The 22,186-nt window shown below is 38.0% G+C and overlaps 1 protein-coding gene across 1 annotated transcript; it reads right to left on the bottom strand.

Moving 5' to 3' along the window:
• Positions 1-1,435: 1,435 nt before the first annotated feature.
• On the bottom strand, positions 1,436-20,306 carry traf2a (Tnf receptor-associated factor 2a). Its single transcript, XM_084729338.1, has 10 exons — positions 19,897-20,306; positions 12,252-12,330; positions 11,446-11,544; positions 9,869-10,030; positions 8,756-8,830; positions 8,543-8,617; positions 5,048-5,530; positions 4,069-4,246; positions 3,828-3,976; positions 1,436-2,900 (listed from the first exon to the last, which is right to left on the bottom strand). Exons 1-10 carry the CDS (start codon positions 20,082-20,084, stop codon positions 2,682-2,684), a joined length of 1,707 nt encoding a protein of 568 aa, XP_084585464.1. The 5' UTR covers positions 20,085-20,306; the 3' UTR covers positions 1,436-2,681.
• Between the last annotated feature and the right edge of the window lie 1,880 nt (positions 20,307-22,186).

Here is a 22,186-nt window from a genome sequence, read left to right as displayed (position 1 = left end):
ATTTTCTAGTCCATCACTGTTGGGACACAAAAATATTTGCCTTTAGGCAATAAGAATATGTGATATGTGTGTACCAGAAAAAATCAAAAAACAAAAAACAAAAACAGAAATGAATACTTTGTGAAGACACTGCAGTGGACATATTTTTGATATACCTCTCACGTAGGTAAGTATGTACAAAATCATTGGACAGATATATTTAATATTATATTTTGACCATTTCAATATTCGTACATATGCATGATATCAAATATTATAAATTGTAAAAAAAAAAAAAAAAAATGAGTACATCCTTGGTAAAATGGTCAAAGAAATGGTAAATATGCAGAGAATAAATATTGAAAAAAAGTCAAAGTTTAATATCAAAAGATATTTATTGGATCTATCAGAACTTGTATGCAAATATATGTTTTATTTTTTTACTAAAATATGTCATATTTCCATTTGGGAAAATCAGCTTGACTTACCATCGGTCTCCTGGACAAACAGCCCAGAAACTGTGCATCTTCCACAGATCCAACATGCAAACTAACACACGCAAAAAAATGAACAATACACACATGACAACATTCACAACTGAGATACTGCACTCAGAATTCATGGAATTCAAGCAATGTCCACCACCACAAATGATCACCACTGAACACAGAACTTGAGAGTTGGAGGCATAGATGTTAGAAACAGTAAACAAGTTTAAAAGTCCAACTGCACTACAAACTGTGTGCAAAGCTGAGCGATACTCTGAAGGCTACATGGGTCACACTGTTATTGGAACTCCACCTTTTGTAAATGCACAAAAAAAAAAGAATTATTAGTTAACCAAATGTTAAGCAGTACACGCAGACAGTGAGCACAAGCGCCTATAGCTGCTGGATCTATCGCTGTGTTTGTAGGCTGTTTCATCTACAGAGCTACGGTGTCACTGGTCTAAGGCTCAGTATTTCAAACAAATCTGGAAATGTCTTGAAAAATACAAAAATACGATACAAAAACCCAGGTGAAAATCAGATAACAAAAATACTGTTTGCATCACAAGCACTTTGAAGTTTAAGATTGTTTTTTAAAGCTGCACTATTTAATACTTTTATATTAACAATGGGCCAAAAAATGAATATGAAAGTGACATTTTAAATCAATTCTGCAGTTCCCCTCACCTACACAATGTTTTAGCTAATTGTTTTGATTTGACGCTGTGTGTTGCACCCCAGCTGCAGACAGACAAAGTTTACAGCGAGCTGGTGAACATAGTGAAGCATAGCGAGCTGAAGAGTTTTTATCAAGAGGTGGTAGAGACTAAAACAGAGCTAAAAAGGAGACAATATTGCACTTACATTTCTCAGGTCACCACAACGACTCCCAGGGACTGCTAATGTTACTAATGTGTCTGCTGGATGTGTAAATAAGTAATAATATGCTAACGTGTCAGCCAAATCAACTTTTCAAGCTCATAAGATATCAAATTAGGTATTTTTAGCTTGTTGTCAAGGTGAGCCCCAAGTGGCCAAAAGTGATTAATGCAGCTTTAATTGTTTTGAGGGACTTGTGTTGGTAGTTACACTTACAAAAGCCAGTTTCACCAATGTGAAAGAATCCTTTAAGATTGTGAGTCTTTATAATGAAAACCTTTCTCAAAATAATGGCTTTCTTTTGTCATTATTTTGAGTTACTGAGTATCTCAAAATAATGAGAAACTATCAAAACAATCAGTTGGTATCTATTTCTCAAAATAATGAATTGGTATTTCAAAATAATGAGCAAAAAATAGGAAGTTAGTATCTAAAAATAAGGATTTTGTATTTTAAAATGATTAAGTTTCTCAAAATAATGACTTTGTGTTTCAATATGATGTGAAAGTTTCTCAAAATAGCGAGTTTGTATCTAAATTATGAGAAAGTTTCTCAATATAATGACTTAGTGTTTCAAAATAATGACAAAGTTTCTCAAAATAATGAGTTAGTGAGTTGTTATTTTGTGAAAGTTTGTCTTTACAGTGGCTTATAGGATCTTTTTTTCATCACACTGGTGTAAATGGGCTGCCATATATATTAGCAACCAGCTACTAGTTAAGGACATAACTAGCAGCTAGTGGCAGTAACAAGAGGGCCATATTTACACTGCAGCAAGAAACAATGATGAATGTGAATGGATATGAAATCTTTGTCAAACAAATCCACTCCTCTTCTAAAAGCCAGATAGTGTAAAGGTGAACATGATGAGCCTCGTCTACGGTACAAGAAGCCATAGGATGATCACTGCAGATTAGAGTTGTCTACTTATTTCACAAGCATAATATTCTACCTAGGTGTTGGAATGCTTCTATCAGTTCAAATGCTGTTTGAGGGTCTTCAGCAGGGTGGGAAATTAACACCTGTCACCAGCTAAACACTGGCAGATATAGTGTGTTCACTCCTCCGGTCACTTTGGTAGGTAATCAAAAACTCAGTTTGATTGGTAGAATAGTTACAGTGGCTGAGGAAGTCTTGAAACCACCAGCCACTGTGGACATGGCCAAAAAAAAAAAGAGTTCCCTGCCGCCACAATCCAAAAACCACCAAAATCAAAAGAACCAGACAGACCCCAAAGAGAAATGCCAGTTACTGGTGATGATACAAAAGCCTGGTGATTCAAACAGCTTTAGTAGCAACAAAAGGCAGGGTTGGATTTATGCCCTCATCGTTTGCCTAGAGCCCGGTCAGGTCTACAATGGCCTTGATGAAGATGGTGTCATCACGTATGTAGGAGTTTTTAGAGTCCAGCTTGGAGAGCGGACAGAAGAGGGGGCAGCCGCTGGCGATGTTCATATCGCTGACGGGCCTCTGAAAGGACGAGGAGGAGATGTCGGGCCGGAAGGCATCGATTATGTGCTCCCTGTTGTTCTGGTCGAGCAGCATGAGGGTGACCTGGGCACACATGTTAGGAGTCTGATCTTACATCTGCTCGGACCAAAAAAAAAACACTGCAGCTGACACACTAACGCAGCTCCAGTCTACAGCAGGAGGACAGTGTCACTGTAACTGTAAACCCTAATTCATCCATGACACAACAGTTTAGTGTCCAGTTTATCCAAGACACACAAATTTTGTCAAAATGACATGAAAACTTTGTTTGTTTGTCTAAAATTTATGAAGCCAATTAATTTAAAGGGCCAGTTCACTCCAAAATTTTTTTCCCTGACCTGTAGAGCTATTTATCCATCTAGACAGTTTTGGTGTGAGTTGAGAGTTTTGTAGATATTGGACATAGAGATGTCTGACCTCTCTCCAATATAATGGGACTAGTTAGCACTCATTTCGTCCTCAAAGCACTGCAAAAAAGTACATTTCAAAAAATTCAAACCAGTGTCTCTTTCAAAAATAATGACTCAGTTACTCAAGATAATCCACAGATCATACTGTGAGCAGTTTTATGCCGGAACCATTTTCTTTCTGCAGTAGAATGTACTGGAAATATTTTCTAGAAAGAGCACCACCAGTTGCGTGCTGTTTAGTCCAATCATGTTGGAGAGAAGTCAGACATCTCTACAGCCGATATCTCCAAAACTCTACAACTCACACCAAAAAAATCTAAATGGACAAACAGCGCTATAAGCCAGGATCAAAATATCTAGCTTTGATTTGGGGGTGAACTGTCCCTTTAAGTGTTTTGAACATGATTTCTCAAGTTACATATTTAAGTTGAACAAGCTCAATTTTTTTCTATTAAATAAATTATGCATTAAGTTTTGTGTGCAAGGTGGTAACAAGACCTTTAAGTCGACTGAGCGAATCCGCATTTACAGCTTTACACACGCACACACGCACACACACACAGATCATAATAAATGCTACCTTCTGGTTGAAAGGCCACTTGAGGAGTGCGTCGCTGTGTCCTCTCATCACCACAAAAAACAGAGACAGGTGGGTGCCACGGCCCGTCCCGTCACCGTTCAGGTAGATCCGCAGACACATCTTGTAGCCGTATTTACTGGTATAAAAGGCTGCAAGACATAAAACAGCAGACGAGTGTAAACATGGATTTTATTCACTGACAGATGTCTCATGAGGATGATATCTCAGATGTCGTTGTTACCTGGAGAGAACATGGCAGGGGCTCGGCCGGCCACGGCGTCCTGCCTCTTCTTGGTGAAATCGGAGATCTTCCAGACAAAGATGCCATCATACGTGGCTGCAGACATCTCCCTCATTTTCCCGTCCATCTCCACAATGGACAGGTCCCTCAGACTCACGGTCCTCTCCAGCTGACGAACCTGCAGCACAGCAACACATCAATAAGACCATTTACTGGGTGTAACAAGCTGTCTGTGTGCTGTCACCGAGACCAAAATAATAGTAGGATTATTAGGGATGTAACAGTATCCAACAGTATATTGCAATAAAAAAACCTACAGTGTTATTACATTGTTAATTATTTTTATTTCATTTTATAAAAGGACTGCCCTAACTGCTGCATTGATTTTGTTTTGCAGTTGTGCATAATTCAAACATTCATTGCCAAAGACAATTCAATTCTTGGCACATGATCAGGTCCTGGGTGCTTCTTTTATTTTAAAGCATAAGCACTTTTAGTAAACAGGAAAAACTCATTCCAAATGAATAAAATATGTTGTACACATCAGATTTCTTATTTAATAAAGGACATTTTTTTTGTCATTTCATCTCATCATTTTTCTTTGTTTTTTAATACATGATAAATAATGTATTGTAGACTTTTTATGGTATTTTTATGGTATTATCACACCTTGAGTTTTTTTTAAATTGTATAGAATTATAGAGCAGACACTTAAAAACATTTAACTTACTTTATACAAGATGTCTTGAAAAATATCCTGTTATGCCCTTTAAGAAAAAACTCAAATGGAACCACTGCGTCACTCAACCTCATGACTGACTCAAGAAGAATTTGTACATAATAATAATTTTCTTGTGTGGATGATCCTTTCAAAGTCATTTTTAATGTCTGGTGCCTTTACAGTCTGGTCAGGATCATTCAGATTGTGACCGAATCTAGTGGAGATCACTGCACAGGTAATATCTCATTCTGTTGTCACCTTGTTGTTGAGGATCTCGATCTTGTCCTGGTCCAGTCGGTGTTGGCGGTTGTAGGCCTCCATGGTGGTGCAGGAGCGCTCCATCTCTCTGTTGAGAACACAGACAATGTTCTCGAACGTGCTCACTTTGAGTTCCAGCTCCTGGCAGCGCCGGCTCAGCTCCGCCACCTTGGTCTTCTCGCTCTGCAGCTGCAGCTCCAGGGCGGCGCCGATGGCGCTGGGCAGCGGGGTGAAGGAGGTGGCCAGGGTCGGGGCGCACGCTCCCTGCACGGGAGCTGCACCACCCCCACTCACCTGGCTCATCTTGAGCTCCAGATCTCTGAGGGACTGGTGGAGCTCCTGCAGCTTGTGGCTGGCCACCTCCAGGCTCTGCGGCTGCAGGCTCTCCAGGCTCACCTTGATGCCCATGATGAAGTGCAGGAGGAGGTTGAGGTGTTCGTATGAACACTGCCGCTCATGGTCGTGAATCTTCTCTTTCTCCACCTTTGGTGTCAAAGAGAGATACAGCAGAAGCACATGAGGAACACAGACAACAGTCCTCATCTGTTACACACTGACAGAATGACTCTTCATGACAGATGAGAAACTGAGCCACAGAAGGAGAAAACAGTAAAAGCATACAGCAAAGAAACAATGGAGCTAATGATGATTACATTCACTATAAAAAGTATTCATCCCCGACATGTTTCATGTTCTGTTACCCCACAACTGACACTGAACAACAGAAACAACACTTTCAAGTCAGAGTGATCGCACAAACTGAGAACAAATATAAAACACAAGCATCCACACTTTTTATCTGTTGATTACTTTCTCAATTTATCGCATGGTTAGTTGGTCTCTAAAATATCAGAAAACAGTGAAAAATTATCGTGGTGACGTCCTCAAATGTCTTGTTTTGTCCTCAACTCAAGTTTAGTGTCAGAGAGGAGTAAAGAAACATTTAAGAAACCGGAATCAGAATTTTGACTTTTTTTCTTAAACATTTACTCAAACTGATTAATGAGTTATCAAAATAGTTGGATCCCTCAGAATTTTAGGCTAAAATGTCTAATTTCACAGCAGTTGTTTCTAAAGAACTGACTCAGGTGATGTCACTTGAGTCAGTGTTGGTTGGGGCTGAAGACAACAAGTGTGAATATGAATAAATGTGGGGGTGTGAAGTCAGAAGAGGTCCAGGCTACATTTGCTGCTACTAGAATAACACACCTGGATTTCTGACATGTCAGTAGTCAATGTTACGGGAGTGAAATGCTAAATTTGATTTTTTTTTTCAAGGCTGTTAGTGCTACCAGAGGTGCTCCTACACTATATTAAAACGAAGGAGTGAATACTGCCATCAAACCAGGGCTGCAAATCAATCAGAGTTTTGTCAGTTGAATCAGATTTGGCTGTCCAATACAAAAATTCAAAGATTTGTTCAGCGTCACTCTAGACTCCTTTATCAGCCTACTTATGATTGTGTTTCCAGGAAGACTTCCACTGTAAAGGTGAAGGCCGTGATTCTCATCCAGTACATTTTTTGTCAAATTAAGTGAATATCCCTTCATGATCCTCGAGCTCACCGTTCTGTGTGTGTGCACCAGGGGTAATAACTATTCATTGATGATCGATTAATCAGTTGTTAAAAATGTAATCAGTCATGTAAAGTTAAATTGATCCTCTATCAAATAAACATCTGAAATATGTTACATATTTCATAGGCTACACTCCTAGAAATAAGGGTTGCAAAAGGGTTCTTCCTGAAGGGCTGTGGTTCTACTCTGAAAAATTTGTTTCAAATAACCCTTTTTGGAAAAAATGGTTTGACAAATGTTCTTTGTACCATAATATATAAAAAAAAAAGTTCCCCCGGTTGGATTCTTGTTAGCACTCTTAGAAAGATAGAAAGGTTCTGGATATCAAACCTCCACAGAGGGTTCTAAGTAGAACCATTGCACCATAAAAGGGTTCTTTGTAGAATTTCTCACAGGGGGTTCTAATTGAAACCTTTCACAGATGGTTCTAGACATAACTCGTTATGTCTGGGTTCTATGTAGAACTCTCTGAAGGGTTCAAAGTGAACTTTTACAAAAACTTCAAACAAGAACTGAAAATGGTTCTATGGGGACAAGCTGAAAAATCCTATATGGTTCTCCTTTATTTCTAAGGGTGCATGTAACACTGTCAGAGAACGTGGAACATGTTGCTGTGGAAATAAAACTTTGATTGGGGGTGAAAATACACTTGATACTGTTTGCTATCTGCAAACGTTTTAATATTTTGTAAATATGATTAATTAATTAATTGAGCATTAATTTAACCAATGATCAATTAAGGACTATTGTGCACTGAAAAAAAAGCTGATGTTTCTTCACAGCCCTGGGCAACACAGGGTGGCTTCCACTGAACCTATTCCAGCCAATCAACAATGGGTCACATCTGTGCCGGGACGAGGGAGGGGAAATCTTCTGCAGCTCTGAAGGACGATTTGTTTGGGTGCTGAGTTTAAACACAAATAATCTTCCTCCAGAACTGCCCCTTCCCCCTTATCACCTTTCTTCATCATCAGTGCTGTTAATTTTATGGTTTGTGGTGATTTAGAGACTTGGTTTATAAAGTTTACAGCCTGTCATGTTGCTGCATGGCTCTGTGTACAATGACACAGCTAAAAAACAAGAGCTGAAACTTATGTACAACCACTCATTTCACCTTCTCTCAATATTAATCACCAGCACATTTCATGAGAATCTGTGGCCAACTAGTATAGACATATATTAATAATTCCTTTTTGAAATGTTATTCCTGTACTTTTGTGTAAGCTTCTCTCAGTTTTTGGAATGAACACTGACTGACAAAAAAAAACAAAAAAAAAACCTGCTGACTTGAAGAGTCTCAGTTGATGAAGGGGTCTGATGAACCCTGGTGACTGACTGAATGTGAATGATTTGACTTTCAGGAGGCAGCCCTACATCAAATAAATTATTTTCATTCTCTCTGTTGATCAGTGTCCAAAAGCTTCAACACACCCAGTTCATGTATTAAAAAATAAAACTGTAACACACAACAAGTCCAAGTTAGGTGAATACTTTCTATAGGCACTGTGCATGCACACACAAACATGCACACACAAACATGCACACACAAACATGCGCACACACACACACACACACACACACACACACAAAGGCTTCACACTCAACAAACACAGGATTCATTTACAGCCATGTGGCACATTCTGTAATAACTGTTGAATAATGTAATACCTTGGCAAATGAAGGAATTAAAGACTGTTCTATTAACATTATATCATTTTATTTTCTCATTATATTTTACTGGTGAAATCATTCAGTCATTCATACCTTTTTAGTTCAATCATCAGTCTGAACATTTCTGCTAAATTCAGTTTTTATATACTTTTTTGTTATTTTTTTTACAAGTTATTACATGATCCATTAGTTATTACATGAGCCATTGTTACACATATAGCAAATTATGACAAAAATGTCTACTTACAGACGTATCGCAGCCAACAACATGAAATCTGCATGGTGCTTTAAATTTACTGCAGAACTTAATATGGTCCACATACTGCAAAACAAAACAAAAAAATGAAAGAAGCTAATGATCTATAGAATATGTTGTAGAATCTGATCCATAGTTAAATGGTCAATGAGATCAATCTGACAGAATTATGAGAAATCACTTGAGAAGAAGGATCTGCGGTACCTTTTCTCTGGGGATCTTTTTCTTTGCACAGCCTTCACAAATCATTGGGTACTTTGGACAGATTTCATCATGAGCCTGAAAACAAAGTGAGTGACAAGTGAGGTCAACAGAGAGGAGAAATCTCATCCTGGAGCAGCTGCCTACACACACACACACACTCTCCTTTACATTCTTCTTTTTCTTTGACAATTATTCAAAGATCAAATGATTGTCACAGAATATTGAATAACATTTTGGCTTGAAATGTTCATCCCTACTTCACACATGGATGTAGTAGACACCTTTCTGCCGTAGAATCTACCAGAACTACTATTTTTCAACTAGAAAAAAGTACTTTCTACATGAAACTGCTCACAATAACGATTAAAAGGATTTTCTTGAGCAACCGAATCATGATGTCTGGACAGAGACATTGTTGCAGTTGAGTTTTTCAAAATATCTTTATATTACATTTATTTATATTACATAGAAGACCGACATCTCTACAGCTGATATCTCCAAAACTCTGCAACTCACATCAAAAAAGATTTGATGGAAAAACAGCACTACAGGTAAGGGGAAAATATGTATTTTTGACTTTGGGGTGAACTGTCCCTTCAATGTTCTCCATTAGCTGTGTATCACAGCCGTGGCTGCAGCTCCACCTGCTGACCAGGTCTATAGATCACCGGCATGAACGTGTCCCTTTTACATCACATCTCTCCCCCAGCTTCCCCCCTTCAACTCCCCCATCTCACAGAAAACCTCTGACCCACAGTGAGAGCGGCAAGCGACAAACAGCAGTTTGTATGTAGGTGGCTGCCTGTAACGTCTTTTCTAACAGTGAACACAGAGAATAATGTGGATAATGCAATCAGAGTTTTCAGCAAACAAGGAGTCAGCTATAGTTTCTGAGGATGGCAAAAATCAGATAGGATTTTCTGGCACAGCTAATAAGTGAACCTCTAGAATATTTCATCACAGACATTTAATCAGATACACTGATCAGAACATTAGTATAAAGCCTAGGTTAAATAAGGCTGCAAGTATCAAGCTCCAATATTACAAAACAACAACTCCCTGCATAACATCATACACAGACACAATCCCTGAACTCTGTGAGAGAAGTCTGACCTTGATGTTCTTTAACAGGAAGGGTTCTTTGCAGTATTTGCAGTTAAGCGTCCTCTCTGGACACTCTCTCTCGTTGTGGCGCTCCTGCTCGTTGGCTCTCATCAGTTCTTTACAAGAGGGACACAGGATGATCATGAAGTCACAGTTGCCCTCATGGCTGGCCTGCAGGTCAACAACAAATACATTTGAACCAGTTTTTCAGTATTCAACTATCATGTCCTTTGGTTGCATATGTGCATATGTGACGTGTATCCGTTTTGTCCCACTGCTGGACCCATCACACAGCATTTTTTGTCCACATTTTTCACTGTATACTCAAGGACCGCTCTGCTGATTCCTCGCTTCTCTTAACCAGCCAGATATTGTGCGCAAGTCATCAACACCTGCTAGGCTAAAAACAAAGCTTCCCTAGTCTGTTGCAAGTCACGTTTTGGCCTTTATGGTTTATAGTTTTATTTTGCACAATTAAAACATAAAAAAGGCAAAGATGACATACAGTGCAGGGAGAGACAAAAACCCAGAGGGATTATTTGAAGCCTCCACCTAAATAAGATTGTGTGAGTATGTGAGTATGAGAGGAGGATAGTAGTTTATACTGTACTGACCTCTGAGCAACAGTAAAAATGCATCACAATGAGAAAAACAAATAAAACATGGACAATAGCAAAGGAGGAAAATCAGTCTTTCAGGCATCTTTTGTAACACTTCACAGAGATAGAGCTTTTTGCCAGGTGGAAAAAGTCGTTCCATAATTTAGCTCTCCTAAATCTTATTGAAAATTGACCTCTACAAGTAAGAAATAAGTATCTACACAGTCATCACTGGACAGGTCCACTTGTAAACAAACAATTGAGGAATACAGACTTCAGACTTGTATTTTACTTAATTCTGCATCGCTTTTCACTAAATTTGGTTTGTTATAAAGAGTGAGAGTATGAAACCTATAAATAGGTAACATCACAAGTTAATTATTTAGAATTTCAGCTTCTGTGACTTTCTCCAAAAGTGTCAAATTCTCTGCCTGTTATATTGTTGTAAAGCTGCCTGGCTTGTAAAGTTATAAATAAATAACAAAATGTTGTGAATGAATAACAATGTTTAAAAGGAGATGTTTGGACTTATCGTACATCAACTTATGCTTCTTAAAGAAAACTGAGACTACACTATACAAAACACTTAACAATAAGGCTAAAATACCATCTTGGACAAGTGAATCTGGCAAGTCACTTGCCTAACTGGGATATATATATATATATATATATATATATATATATATATATATATATATATATATATATATATATATATATATATATGTATATATATATATATGTCCATTTGGCATGTTGGGTCTTTAGGAGACTTGGATTACACCAGATAAGCAGTATGGAGGCATTTGGTGCTTTTATTCTGTTGTTTTTTACATTTGAAAACTTTTGTAGTCCAGTGTTTTGTGGACTACAAAACTAAACTCGACCCTCAACTGACATGAGCGTGAGTAGATAATAACTGAATTTTAATTTTTGGTTGAACTATCCCTTTAAGAGCTATCATAATGCATAAATACACAACTGCACCTCAAATTCTTTGATAGTTCCCGTCCACGTGCACCCTTCATTGGGACAGACAGCTGCCAGGGCCTCCACCTCTCTCCGCGCTGCATTGTCAGGGAAAGCCTGTATGGAAAAGCAGAGGTTGTTGTCAGTGCATTGCAGTGTGTTTTGCATCTTCAAGTTACAGTGTGAGGCGTAGTGTTACAAACACCCTGCATCAGTTTACTGAGGCACAAGATACTGAGCTCACTGTTCTCTCCTGGCTCCAGTTTCTGCAGCACATATGGTCATTCTAGGGATACTGGACTATATTTGTTCCATCTATTGCCAACACTGCCAAGAGTTACAGAACTGTCACAGAGTTTGATGTTGTGTTGGCTCTATAATCTGAAAACAAACACTGACAATGATGTTACAGCACTTGTGACTCTCAGGCTTAGTTTGGGGGCTTTTAGATCCATAAAACCCAAAAATACCAAACCTGGTTCCCTTCCTAATGACACACTCTGCTTTCTGTTAACAAACGTATTAGTTATTTTCCCATCTCCCTGTATCCACAAAGAAAGAAAGCTGATAACCAGCACTGTGATACATATCATCTCTGACTGTGGTTTAAGGTTTTTGTCAGGACAAGTCACACTTTTAGTGAACATGTTTTGATGGTTCAGTTGATTGGATGGATTATGTTGCAGATCAGTTTCGCTTCTGCTGACTGCAGCACTCTCACTCAATACTGGACCAATTGCCAAAGTCACCTTTAAAGGCATACTAATGTTTTATGAAATGTCAGTGTGGGAAAAGACACCATGCAGCGTAACAAATGTACTTACACCACCTTGCTTGAGAATGGAGGTTGGTTCCTCAAACAAGTCTTCTTTGATACAAGCACTGCATTTTTGTGGCCCAGAACTTGAAGGGAGGAGAACAATGATTTACATTAGTACAGATACAAGGGGTGTAGTTATAGCATGATATCATGCTTTGTGATGTATCATGAGATCATGATACATGCAAAGATTTGTGGCTGAGGTTCTTTTTGTGTTGTGTTTAAATCCCTGACTGCTACAGAGCACTGTTGTTGTCCATCTATATTTTTTTTATTACAAAAAAGTAAACATCTTAACTCAGGTTTTATACATATAGTGGTATATTCTTTATATTATGACCATTTTCCTCAAATTACATTAAAAATGTCAATATAGGACGTTACTTCCAGTATGGCAATATATTGAATCGTTACCCCTTTTTTGTGACACGTATCCTATCACACAGTCAGCCCTGGCAGAACAGAGACGTTTTAAAGCCCACCTGTGTTGTGATCAGTTATTTAAAAAAAAACACCTGTGATTGGCTATTTGAGCCACCCATGCAGTGATTGGTTGTTTTTAAAAAAAAAAAAAACAACTGTGTTGTGATGGGTTGTTTTAAAACCCACCTGTGTTGTGACTGGCTCTTAGAGAACTACCTGTGTTATGACTGGCTATTTGAGTACCTCCTGTGATGTGATTGGCTGTTTGAAAAACATTACAACACTCGTTGTATTATTACAAATCATGTGTATTGTAATGGGCTGTTTTTTAATAAAAGACCACGGTGCCCACCATTTTGCTATGGTTTCCAGATTGAACAGCATGTGTTTTTAAAACAGCCAATGACATCACAGGTGGGTTTTAAAACAGCCAATCACAGCACAGGTGACTTTTTAAAAAAACAATGATGGCACAGACTTTTTTTTTTAAATAGCCAGTCACATCAGACGTGGTTTTAAAACAAGCAATCACATCACAGTTGGTTCTCAAACAGGCAATCACAACCCAGGTGTTTTTTAAAATGACCAATCACAATATAGGTGGTTCTCAAACACCCAATCAAAAACAGGTGAGTTCTAAAACAGACACAACACAACACACAACACGGGTGGTTTTTTTTTTCTTAAAACAGTTAAACATATCACAGATGGTTTTAAAAACAACCAATCACAACACATATGGTTTTTAAAATAGCCAGTCAAATCACAGGTGGTTTTTAAAACAACCAATCATGGCAAAGGTAGTTTTGAAACAATGAATCAAATCATAGGTGGGTTTATATGAACTAGTCTCAACACAGGTGGCTCTCAAATAGCTAATCACAACATAGATGTTTTTTTACAATAACAATCACATCACAGGTGGTTCTCAAACAGCCAATTACAAAACACAGGTGGGTTTTAAATCATCTGATGATGACATACGTGTGTTTAACCAAGTACTACACAGGTGATGATTGGCTGTTTGAGAATCACCTGTGATGTGATTCTTTGGTTGTTTTAAAAAAAAGTAACCATTCACAACACAGCTCATTCTAAAACAACTAATCACAACACAGGTGGGTTCTACAACAGCCATTCACAACACAGGTGGTTTACCAAACATTAAATCATGGCACAGATGGTTTTTATGAGAGCCAATCACATCACAGGTGGTTTTAAAACAATGAATCACAACACAGATGTTTTATAAAACAACCATTAATACCATGTGTTTTTGAAAATCAGCCAATCTCATCACAGGTGGGGTTTTTTTTTTTAAGTCACAGCTCATGTGGGTTTTAAAACAACAAATCACCATACATGTGGTTTTAAAGCAACCAATCACAGCATAGGTGGTTTTTAAAACAACCAAGCATAACACAGGTGTTCTTTTAAACCACGAGTAACAACACATGAGTTTTTTTAAAACAACTAATAACAGCACATCGTTTTTTAAACGACCAATTACAGGTGGTTTTCAAAACAGCCAATCACAACACAGGTGGGTTTTAAAACAACAAATCCCAACATCCCAAACATTTAACATGTGCCCAACAATATAGATATTTGATATGACAATTACCACTCTCCAGATGATGTTGTTGTAACTCAATTCAAGTAACTGAAGGTTTTGTCTTGGCCTTCAACTACATTCCCATGGTCTTCAAGTGAACACCAGAATTCTTTATCTGAATTTTCAACTCAGAACGAAATTAGTTTGAAAATGTTCAGTTCTGTGAAAATATGATGGGCATTTTTTATTAATTTTATAGAAAAATTACTTGACTGAATAACTAATAATTTATTAATTATTAGTACAACCCTATACACAGACTATAGTCTCCTTCACCATTTTATTAGGGAAGGTATTCAAGAAGACAAGGCACTTGCTTTGTTACCTAAACTTAAAAAAAAAAAATCAGTTCAGTCCAAAACCTTTATTTAAATTTGAAAACTCATGGAGGTTGCTAATTTACAATGACGCTGTGATGTGAATTAATATGGTCATTAATATGGGTGCCAAGTATCCTACTGTAACAAAAGTTTAGACTTGCACCGATTAATCGGCAATGCTCAGAATGGAGCCGGTTTTCACATGACCGGCCCTGACCGGTGACAGGCCAGTCAGCATTACATATCCAATTCTGTGTCCAGTCATTGTCACACACGTGTTCTGCACGATGGTCACATCATGTGCGTAGCAGACAAACTGACCGTAATATCAACACAGCGCTGATAACAGCTACAGACACTCTGACACATGCTTGCTTGAAGATGGTGTCACTGACAGATTCCAAGAACAGGATAAAGAGAAGACAGACAGTCTACAACGAAACAGAGCAGCTGACAATGTCGCAGAACAGCCATAAACTCTCTAGCTCCACAGGCTAATGTTAGCCAGCAGCAGACTGCTGTTCACAGAGGGACAGTTAAAATCTCACCTCCTGTTCTGGCTGAAGAATAAAAAACCTGTGTTGATGCATCTCCTCAAACATTTTCTCATCCAGACTTGTTTAACTTCTGTGTCTGTTTCTCTTACAGCAAACTTCTACTGCAGCAAACTGTTGCACCATGTCTCACGTTCACCCGATTCATAATCTTATATAAAACTATAATAAGGCCTGGCTGTAACCTGGAGGACTTTGGAGAAAATTTAAATAGTATTTAATGAATATTTAATAGTAAGTGTCTTATTATGAACATCCAATTCAATTTTTACAAGAAAAGTTGCAAAAATGTTTGTGAATGCTGTCAATTACAGAATCGGGCAAAATCAGAATTGGCAGGTCAGACCCTTCAAAAAAAATCGGAATCAGCCAAGAAAATCGAAATCGGGGCATCTCTACAAATGTTGTTTACATTAACATACACACAAGATGATTACTGTGAGAAATTAAATCACAAGACAAGAATAACATGTTTATTAGTTGAAATTATTATTATGGTAAAATCCTGTTTACACCCAGTTGATCTGAGTAATCATCAAGTACCATACTGCTGCAACTGAGAGACCAATTAATTGGTCAGCCCATTAATCAGGCTCATCAGCCAGTGTCCGTGCTCACGACTAGGCATGTTCCTGGCGACTAATTTCCCTGTCGATTAAATGCTAAATTTAATTTAGACTAATCGACTAGTTTAATACTAAGAAAGCACTCAGTTTTCTCAGTTTTTTTAAACAGCTAAAATTTAGCAGAATTTATTAATTTAGTGTTAAATTTTAATTTAATTTTAATGTTAAACACTGTCCAGAAAAAATACTGTGTATTAAGAGCCATTTGAAGCCGTTAATCACAGTCTACAATCACCAAATCATACTTTACATGCCGCTGAAATACACTCCTTTGTGCTGTGCAATACAAGCCTTACACATTAATGTACAAAACATGACAACAACTCAATAAATGCTTCACCTTTTCAGATCGAAGAGGGTCACAGTGTCTGCAGGTAAAGGACCCAGAGCTAACGTTAAGCTGCCAGCCTGACACACAGTGTGGCTAATGTTAGCAGTGCTAGTAGCAGCAGCAGCTCTGCTAGCAGGTTTATGTCTGTGTCTGTGCTTAATGTGGGCACATTTCTTCAGTTGAGTGAATATATATCACCTTATTCTGTCACAGTCTACATTCATCTGTCCGACTTTGCTGATATAAACATTTGGGGTTGCCAGGGAGATCAGTTCATACACGCTGGGTGAGAGGGGCTGCCGTCTGACAGTGCTGCAGCCCCAACTGGTGGCGAGCGGCTGCATAAAATCTTAGAGGCAACAGATAAGTGGCATCGTGCATGAATTAAATATTGAAAAATATTTTAAATGACTAGTATTTCTGGTGCCGACTACCATGGGTGGGGACGTTTAATCATATAGTTGACTAATCACGCACATCCCTTGCTCGCAATGTTGATAAACAAAAACTGGGCAGCCGTGTCAGTGTGGCTGCTGTGGAATAATGTTAGCACCTCCCCCTTATGAGTTTTGGGAAGGTGGTGAAAAAGTTAGTTTGGAGCTCTGTACTGTAACTCTCAGTCATTCTGCTGTAAATGTTTGCCTAAATGTCCTCAGTCATCACCATTGTCTTTTCTAAATGTTAACACATCCTAAATGCCAGCAAATCTAACCATAACTGTTACTGCCAAGTGCTAAATATACATGATGTTGTAATGTATACAATAATGCAGTGGAATGACGATGCTTCTGACATACTGTACTTGAATCTCCCATAAATAACATGTCACTGATAATCATGTATATTACATTGTAATGTGCATTGGATAATGAAATGACTTTTATTTGTTCTGATATCATCATTATATATCAGCCATCAGCCACCCTGTTCTCTATATATTAGCACTGGCCATTGAAAAATCCCATATCGGTCAACCACTAGCTGCATGATCACATTATCTCATTAAGGGTCCTTGGGGAAAAATTGCTTTAAGGCCCCTTAACAAGTTCCCATAAGACACAAAACAGACCCAGAAACCAGCCAAACACTCCTCTGTGGGAACATTTCAACCTTATACTGCTTTCCCAAGTGTCATTTGGTTGTGGGACTTTTATTAAGTACAAATTTATTTATTATATGGACTACATGTAAATTATTGCAATCTAGATTTAGACAGAGGGACCATCTGCAAGAGAAAGTAAGATCATAAAACAGGACCTTTAGTATCTTTTACAATACATACCAAAAACCGGGTTTGAGTGACTGGGGTAGTAATTAGACAGTCACAAAGCTGGATTTACACTAAAGCAACCTGAGTTTATGCCCCTGTGTGATTAAAGGGATAGTTCAACCAAACATGAAAATTCAGCCATTATTTACTCACCCTCATGCTGACTGAAGGTCAGGTTTCATTTTTTAGTCCACACAACACTGCTGGAGTTTCACAGGAAAACAGCGCTGCAAAACCTCCAAAACAATGGAAGTGAATGGTGACCAGTTTTCAGACATAAAAAGACAGGAACGAAAACATAAAATGCCTCCATACTGCTTGTCTGGTGTAATCCAAGCCTCCTAAAGCCCCAACGGGCCAGGTTTACTTAAAAATGTCATTTACACCATGTTTTTAGCCTCAGTCGTCACTGTAGATCTTAAGCTTGGAGCCATGTTCATGTGCACATGCATACTGTCTGAACTGGGTGTGTGTGGTGTCACAGTGTGCAAACAGCATGTCAGGACTTTAGGAGTCTTGGATTACACCAGATGAGCAGTGTGGAGGCATTTTATGTTTTTTTTTCCAATTGTTTTTTACATTTGAAAACTGGTCACCATTCATTTCCATTCTTTAGGAGATTTTGCAACACTGTTTTCCTGTGAAACTCCAGCAGTGTTTTGCAGAGTAATTATTAATCTATTAACAGACTTCAGAGTGTACAGAACTCAGCTGCCAGACTTTTAACCAGAACTTGGAAACATGATCATATCACTCCTGTTTTAGCATCTCTACATTGGTTCCCTGTATGTTTTAGAATAGATTTTAAGATTTTACTGATGACTTTTAAAGCTCTCAATGGCCTCGCACCCTCATATATCTCTGACCTGTTAGTACCTTACATACCAGGACGTTCCTTGAGATCCTCAGACAGAGGTCTCTTGTCTGTTCCACATGCCCGGCTGAAAACTAAAGGAGCAAGGGCCTTTCAGTCAGGGCCCCAAAGCTCTGGAACAATCTGCCTGAAGAAATTAGGTCAGCCGAGTCAATGATCTCCTTTAAACCTCTTCTTAAGACATACTTTTATCGGAGAGCCTTTCCTGATTTTATCTAAGTTTGAACTGTTGTGCACTGCTTTTCTTAAAAATGTCTTTACCTTCCTATTTTTCTCTGTACCATTTTATTTTATCTGTTTTAGCTGTTGTGTGACACTTGATCCTGTCTGTTTTATTTTGTTGCCTTTGTGAAGCACTTTGTAATGTGAATTTTGAAAAGTGCTCTATAAATAAAGATTATTATTATTACTATTATTATTATTATTATTATTATTATTATTATTATCATTATTATTACTATTATTATTATTATTATTATTATTATTATTATTATTACTATTACTAACAAAATAAATCCATCCCTCAGTCAGCATGAGGGTGAGTAGATAATGACTGAATTTTCATTTTTGGGTGAACCATCCCTTTAACCAGTGTTACATAGCAATCTGGGACACTGAAGGTTCTGTTTAATTGGTTTATTTCATTTATTTCTAAATTGTAGTCACATACTATACTGCACTAGTAGTTATGACCAAAAACTGTGACTAAATTGTGTTCTACAGAGTCTTTTTATGAAGACATTTGTTTGACAAAGACTCCACACAGGTGAAGTGTTGCAGCAGCAGTCACTACTCTTGGTTAAAAAAAAAAAAAAAAAAAAAAAAAAAAGCAAAATTTAGCTAAAACTGAAAATGAAAAAAAAGTCTGCCTCCATCACACACATGCGCAGTGTAAAAAAAAAAATCAGTGATCTCACTACCAAGCTCGTCTTTTCACTGCACCGTTAGTCCAAATACAAAAAATAATATGTTGGAATTTTTTTCATGTATTCTTGTTTCTGTATCATGATTTTAAAAACTCATTCGTATTTCGTCCCTACCGTTCCTGCTCGAATATAAAAAGCCAGACAAGTACACATATTCCCTGGGCTGGATGGACTCCTGTCAGGTCACATTATCTACTCTATAGAAAAAGGTCATCCTAAACTCCCGTCATAAAATGCCCAGTGTAATGTCGGTTCGTTTATCGACAAAGATACACACTGACTGAAAGATATTGTGAAGGTATGAACAGATGCGGGACCTTCTGGTAAATTCGTCATACATACCGACCTCATTTTATTTCATTACAACACACTGTCAAGTTTAAGTCTACGACATTTGCACTCCTTTCTCCGGCCAGCCACAGCAAAGGTTAGCGGGACTGGGCTACAGGACACCTGGCCAAGCCATCACACAAGTTGAGATTTTAATGGGATCCAGTGGTGGCTGGTGAATTATCTGTATGCCGATGTTTTAGTGGGTCTATAACTATATAGAGAAACTTGACTTTGTTGTCCTATACAGTGTTACCTGTGACAATAAGCGAGGCGGCATTAAATTGAAAGATATTTGAAGGAGGTTTGGTGACAAGCTCTGATTTGCTCATACAGGCTACACATCTAGCTAGCTCGCTGGCAACCATGACACTACTCACCTCACTATTTTGCTGAAACAGAACGAACAGAAGCGGTGACCGCACTGAGCCTGCAGAGGCCTTCTCAGGATCTTCTGGCACGAGTTGCACAGATGTTTGTCCTCCAGGTTGTTGGCCAGGATTTTCTTTGGGAAGCCCGGTTTGTTGCCTTCCAGGGAAGATGGTGGAGACGGCTCCTGTGCAGCCATTATTCCCCTTGAACAATATCGGGGTACTCAGCGGGGTGTGTTCAAGACAGCAAACACAGCTGAATGTGATTTTAGAAATAACCGCCAGCAGTGACTCATTGCTCTTTGACAACACATTAAAATATGTGTCCCTGCTTATTTTAAGAACGCATAACACAGACAAATGAGAGCAGGCGTTTTCATGTGATAGAGTGACAGCTGAGGATGCTATGTTCAGGTGTAAGTGACTACGTCTGCCGCTAGGCGCCGCCCGAGAGAAGAGCGTCGAGGCAGGCGAGAATCATCAGGAAGCAGGATGCGCTGGATTGGACCACCGCAGCTGAGGGCAGTTCACTACAGTCATCTAATATCCTTTCGGAAGTGGCGTCATTTGTCTTCAAAATAAAAGCAGGGTATTTGTTTTCATCACTTTTAGGAGGTGCAGAAAAAAGCATAGCAGAAGTTCTCATTTTTTTCAGCCAATGATCCCTTACAACTTAGAGAATGTACCTTCACTGCTCACTGGAATCATTTAAAGGAGAAATCTGTGGTATATTCACTGTAATGAATAATGAAATGACTGTGATATGTCTTCAGATATTAAATAAACATGTTAAATTGCAAAACTTGCTTTACTTGACATGCACACTGCAGCTGCAGCTGTCTGCTTCTGAGTCATAAGAAATCATTAATGATCTTGTAGAAGGTGCAGATGTTTTTAACTGTTAAATTGAGCAGAACGTTAATGCAGTTTGGCAGGCAGTGAACCAGGTAGCTGCTTAAGTCATCATCCAGAGTGTGTTATTTCAGAGCAGTGGGCTTTTGTTTTCAGGATAATGGGTTTAACTTTACACTGACAGACAACTGACAGTAATAAACAGCTGATCAGCTTACAGCAGATAACTGGTTTACTTGTTATTGTCAATTTATGAGGTGCACACATCCTGCGTTCCTGCAGAGCTCCTGCAGCCTGCCTGTCTTTGCCATGTCTGGGCAGGAGGGGGTGAGAAACAATTTGCTTCAACCAGAGATCATATGTTAAACAGGATTACAACCTGTTTATAATAATCCATGGCTCCAACTCACTACTTGAACTGCTCTACTTGCACTCACTTTGTGCACGCATAATGGCTACATATTGCTTCTTTAACATAGCCTATTTTTAAACTTTTATAGTCTTGGTTATGTGAAAGAATAACACAAGAGAAATGTTATAGACAGATATTAGACATTAAAAATATCTGCACCATCAAATCAAGAGTAAAGGGCTAATTCGAACATACATAGACTATCCTGTCAAGAGACACTCTACATCCAGTCTGAGTCAACTGCAATGTCATCACACAGTCACCATCAAGTATGGTATATATGACTGTTCTGCACAGTCTGCATAGTTGACTTCTGGGTACAATTTGAATTAATATTCAAATCTGTCATCTGATTATAAATTATTGTATTATTGAGTTTTGTAATCAATAAGGTGATCTGATCACAAATGAGCCAATTAAAACCAGGACAAAAAACAAAACAGCACTGGTTTGGAGTCAGGATGTTAATCATTAATCAAGAATTTAACAAATTAAAAAGTAGGGAATTTTAAACTTAAGAAAATTACCAAATAACATTGAAATTGAGGGGAAAAAATGTGTTTTGTGTACAAAAAAGTGTTGATGATTAATTAATTGTTTGCTTTTTGGTTGATTAAGGAAAATCCACAGAATTTGCAAACTTGGATAGATGACTGTGACCACTGAACAGCAGAACAGTAATGCTTGTAATATTTTAGTAATGTTACAGTGTTACAGATTTTTATTAGTCTTTCCACCACTGATTATAGTGTAGATAGTTTAGTGTCAGAGAGGATTAAAGAAAACAGAAACTATTCATATTTCAGAAGCTGAAATCAGAGAATTTGGACAATTTTTAATTAAAAAATGACTCAAACAGATTAATCAATTCTGAATATAGTTGTTGAGTTATGTAATAATGGATTGATAATCCATTGATCGAATTGTTGTAGCTCTAATGTGTCATCAAGAGTATGAATACCAAACAGACCTAATCCATTTATCAAAAAAAAACCCTCTAATCTTTCAACAGTTTTACTGGTCATTTTAAACTTA

Source organism: Lutjanus erythropterus, chromosome 10, assembly GCF_056507025.1.
Source record: "Lutjanus erythropterus isolate fLutEry1 chromosome 10, fLutEry1.hap2, whole genome shotgun sequence".
Classification (NCBI taxonomy): domain Eukaryota; kingdom Metazoa; phylum Chordata; class Actinopteri; order Lutjaniformes; family Lutjanidae; genus Lutjanus; species Lutjanus erythropterus.
The sequence above is the reverse complement of the archived record's forward strand: the minus strand, read 5'-3'. Positions and strand labels throughout refer to the sequence as shown.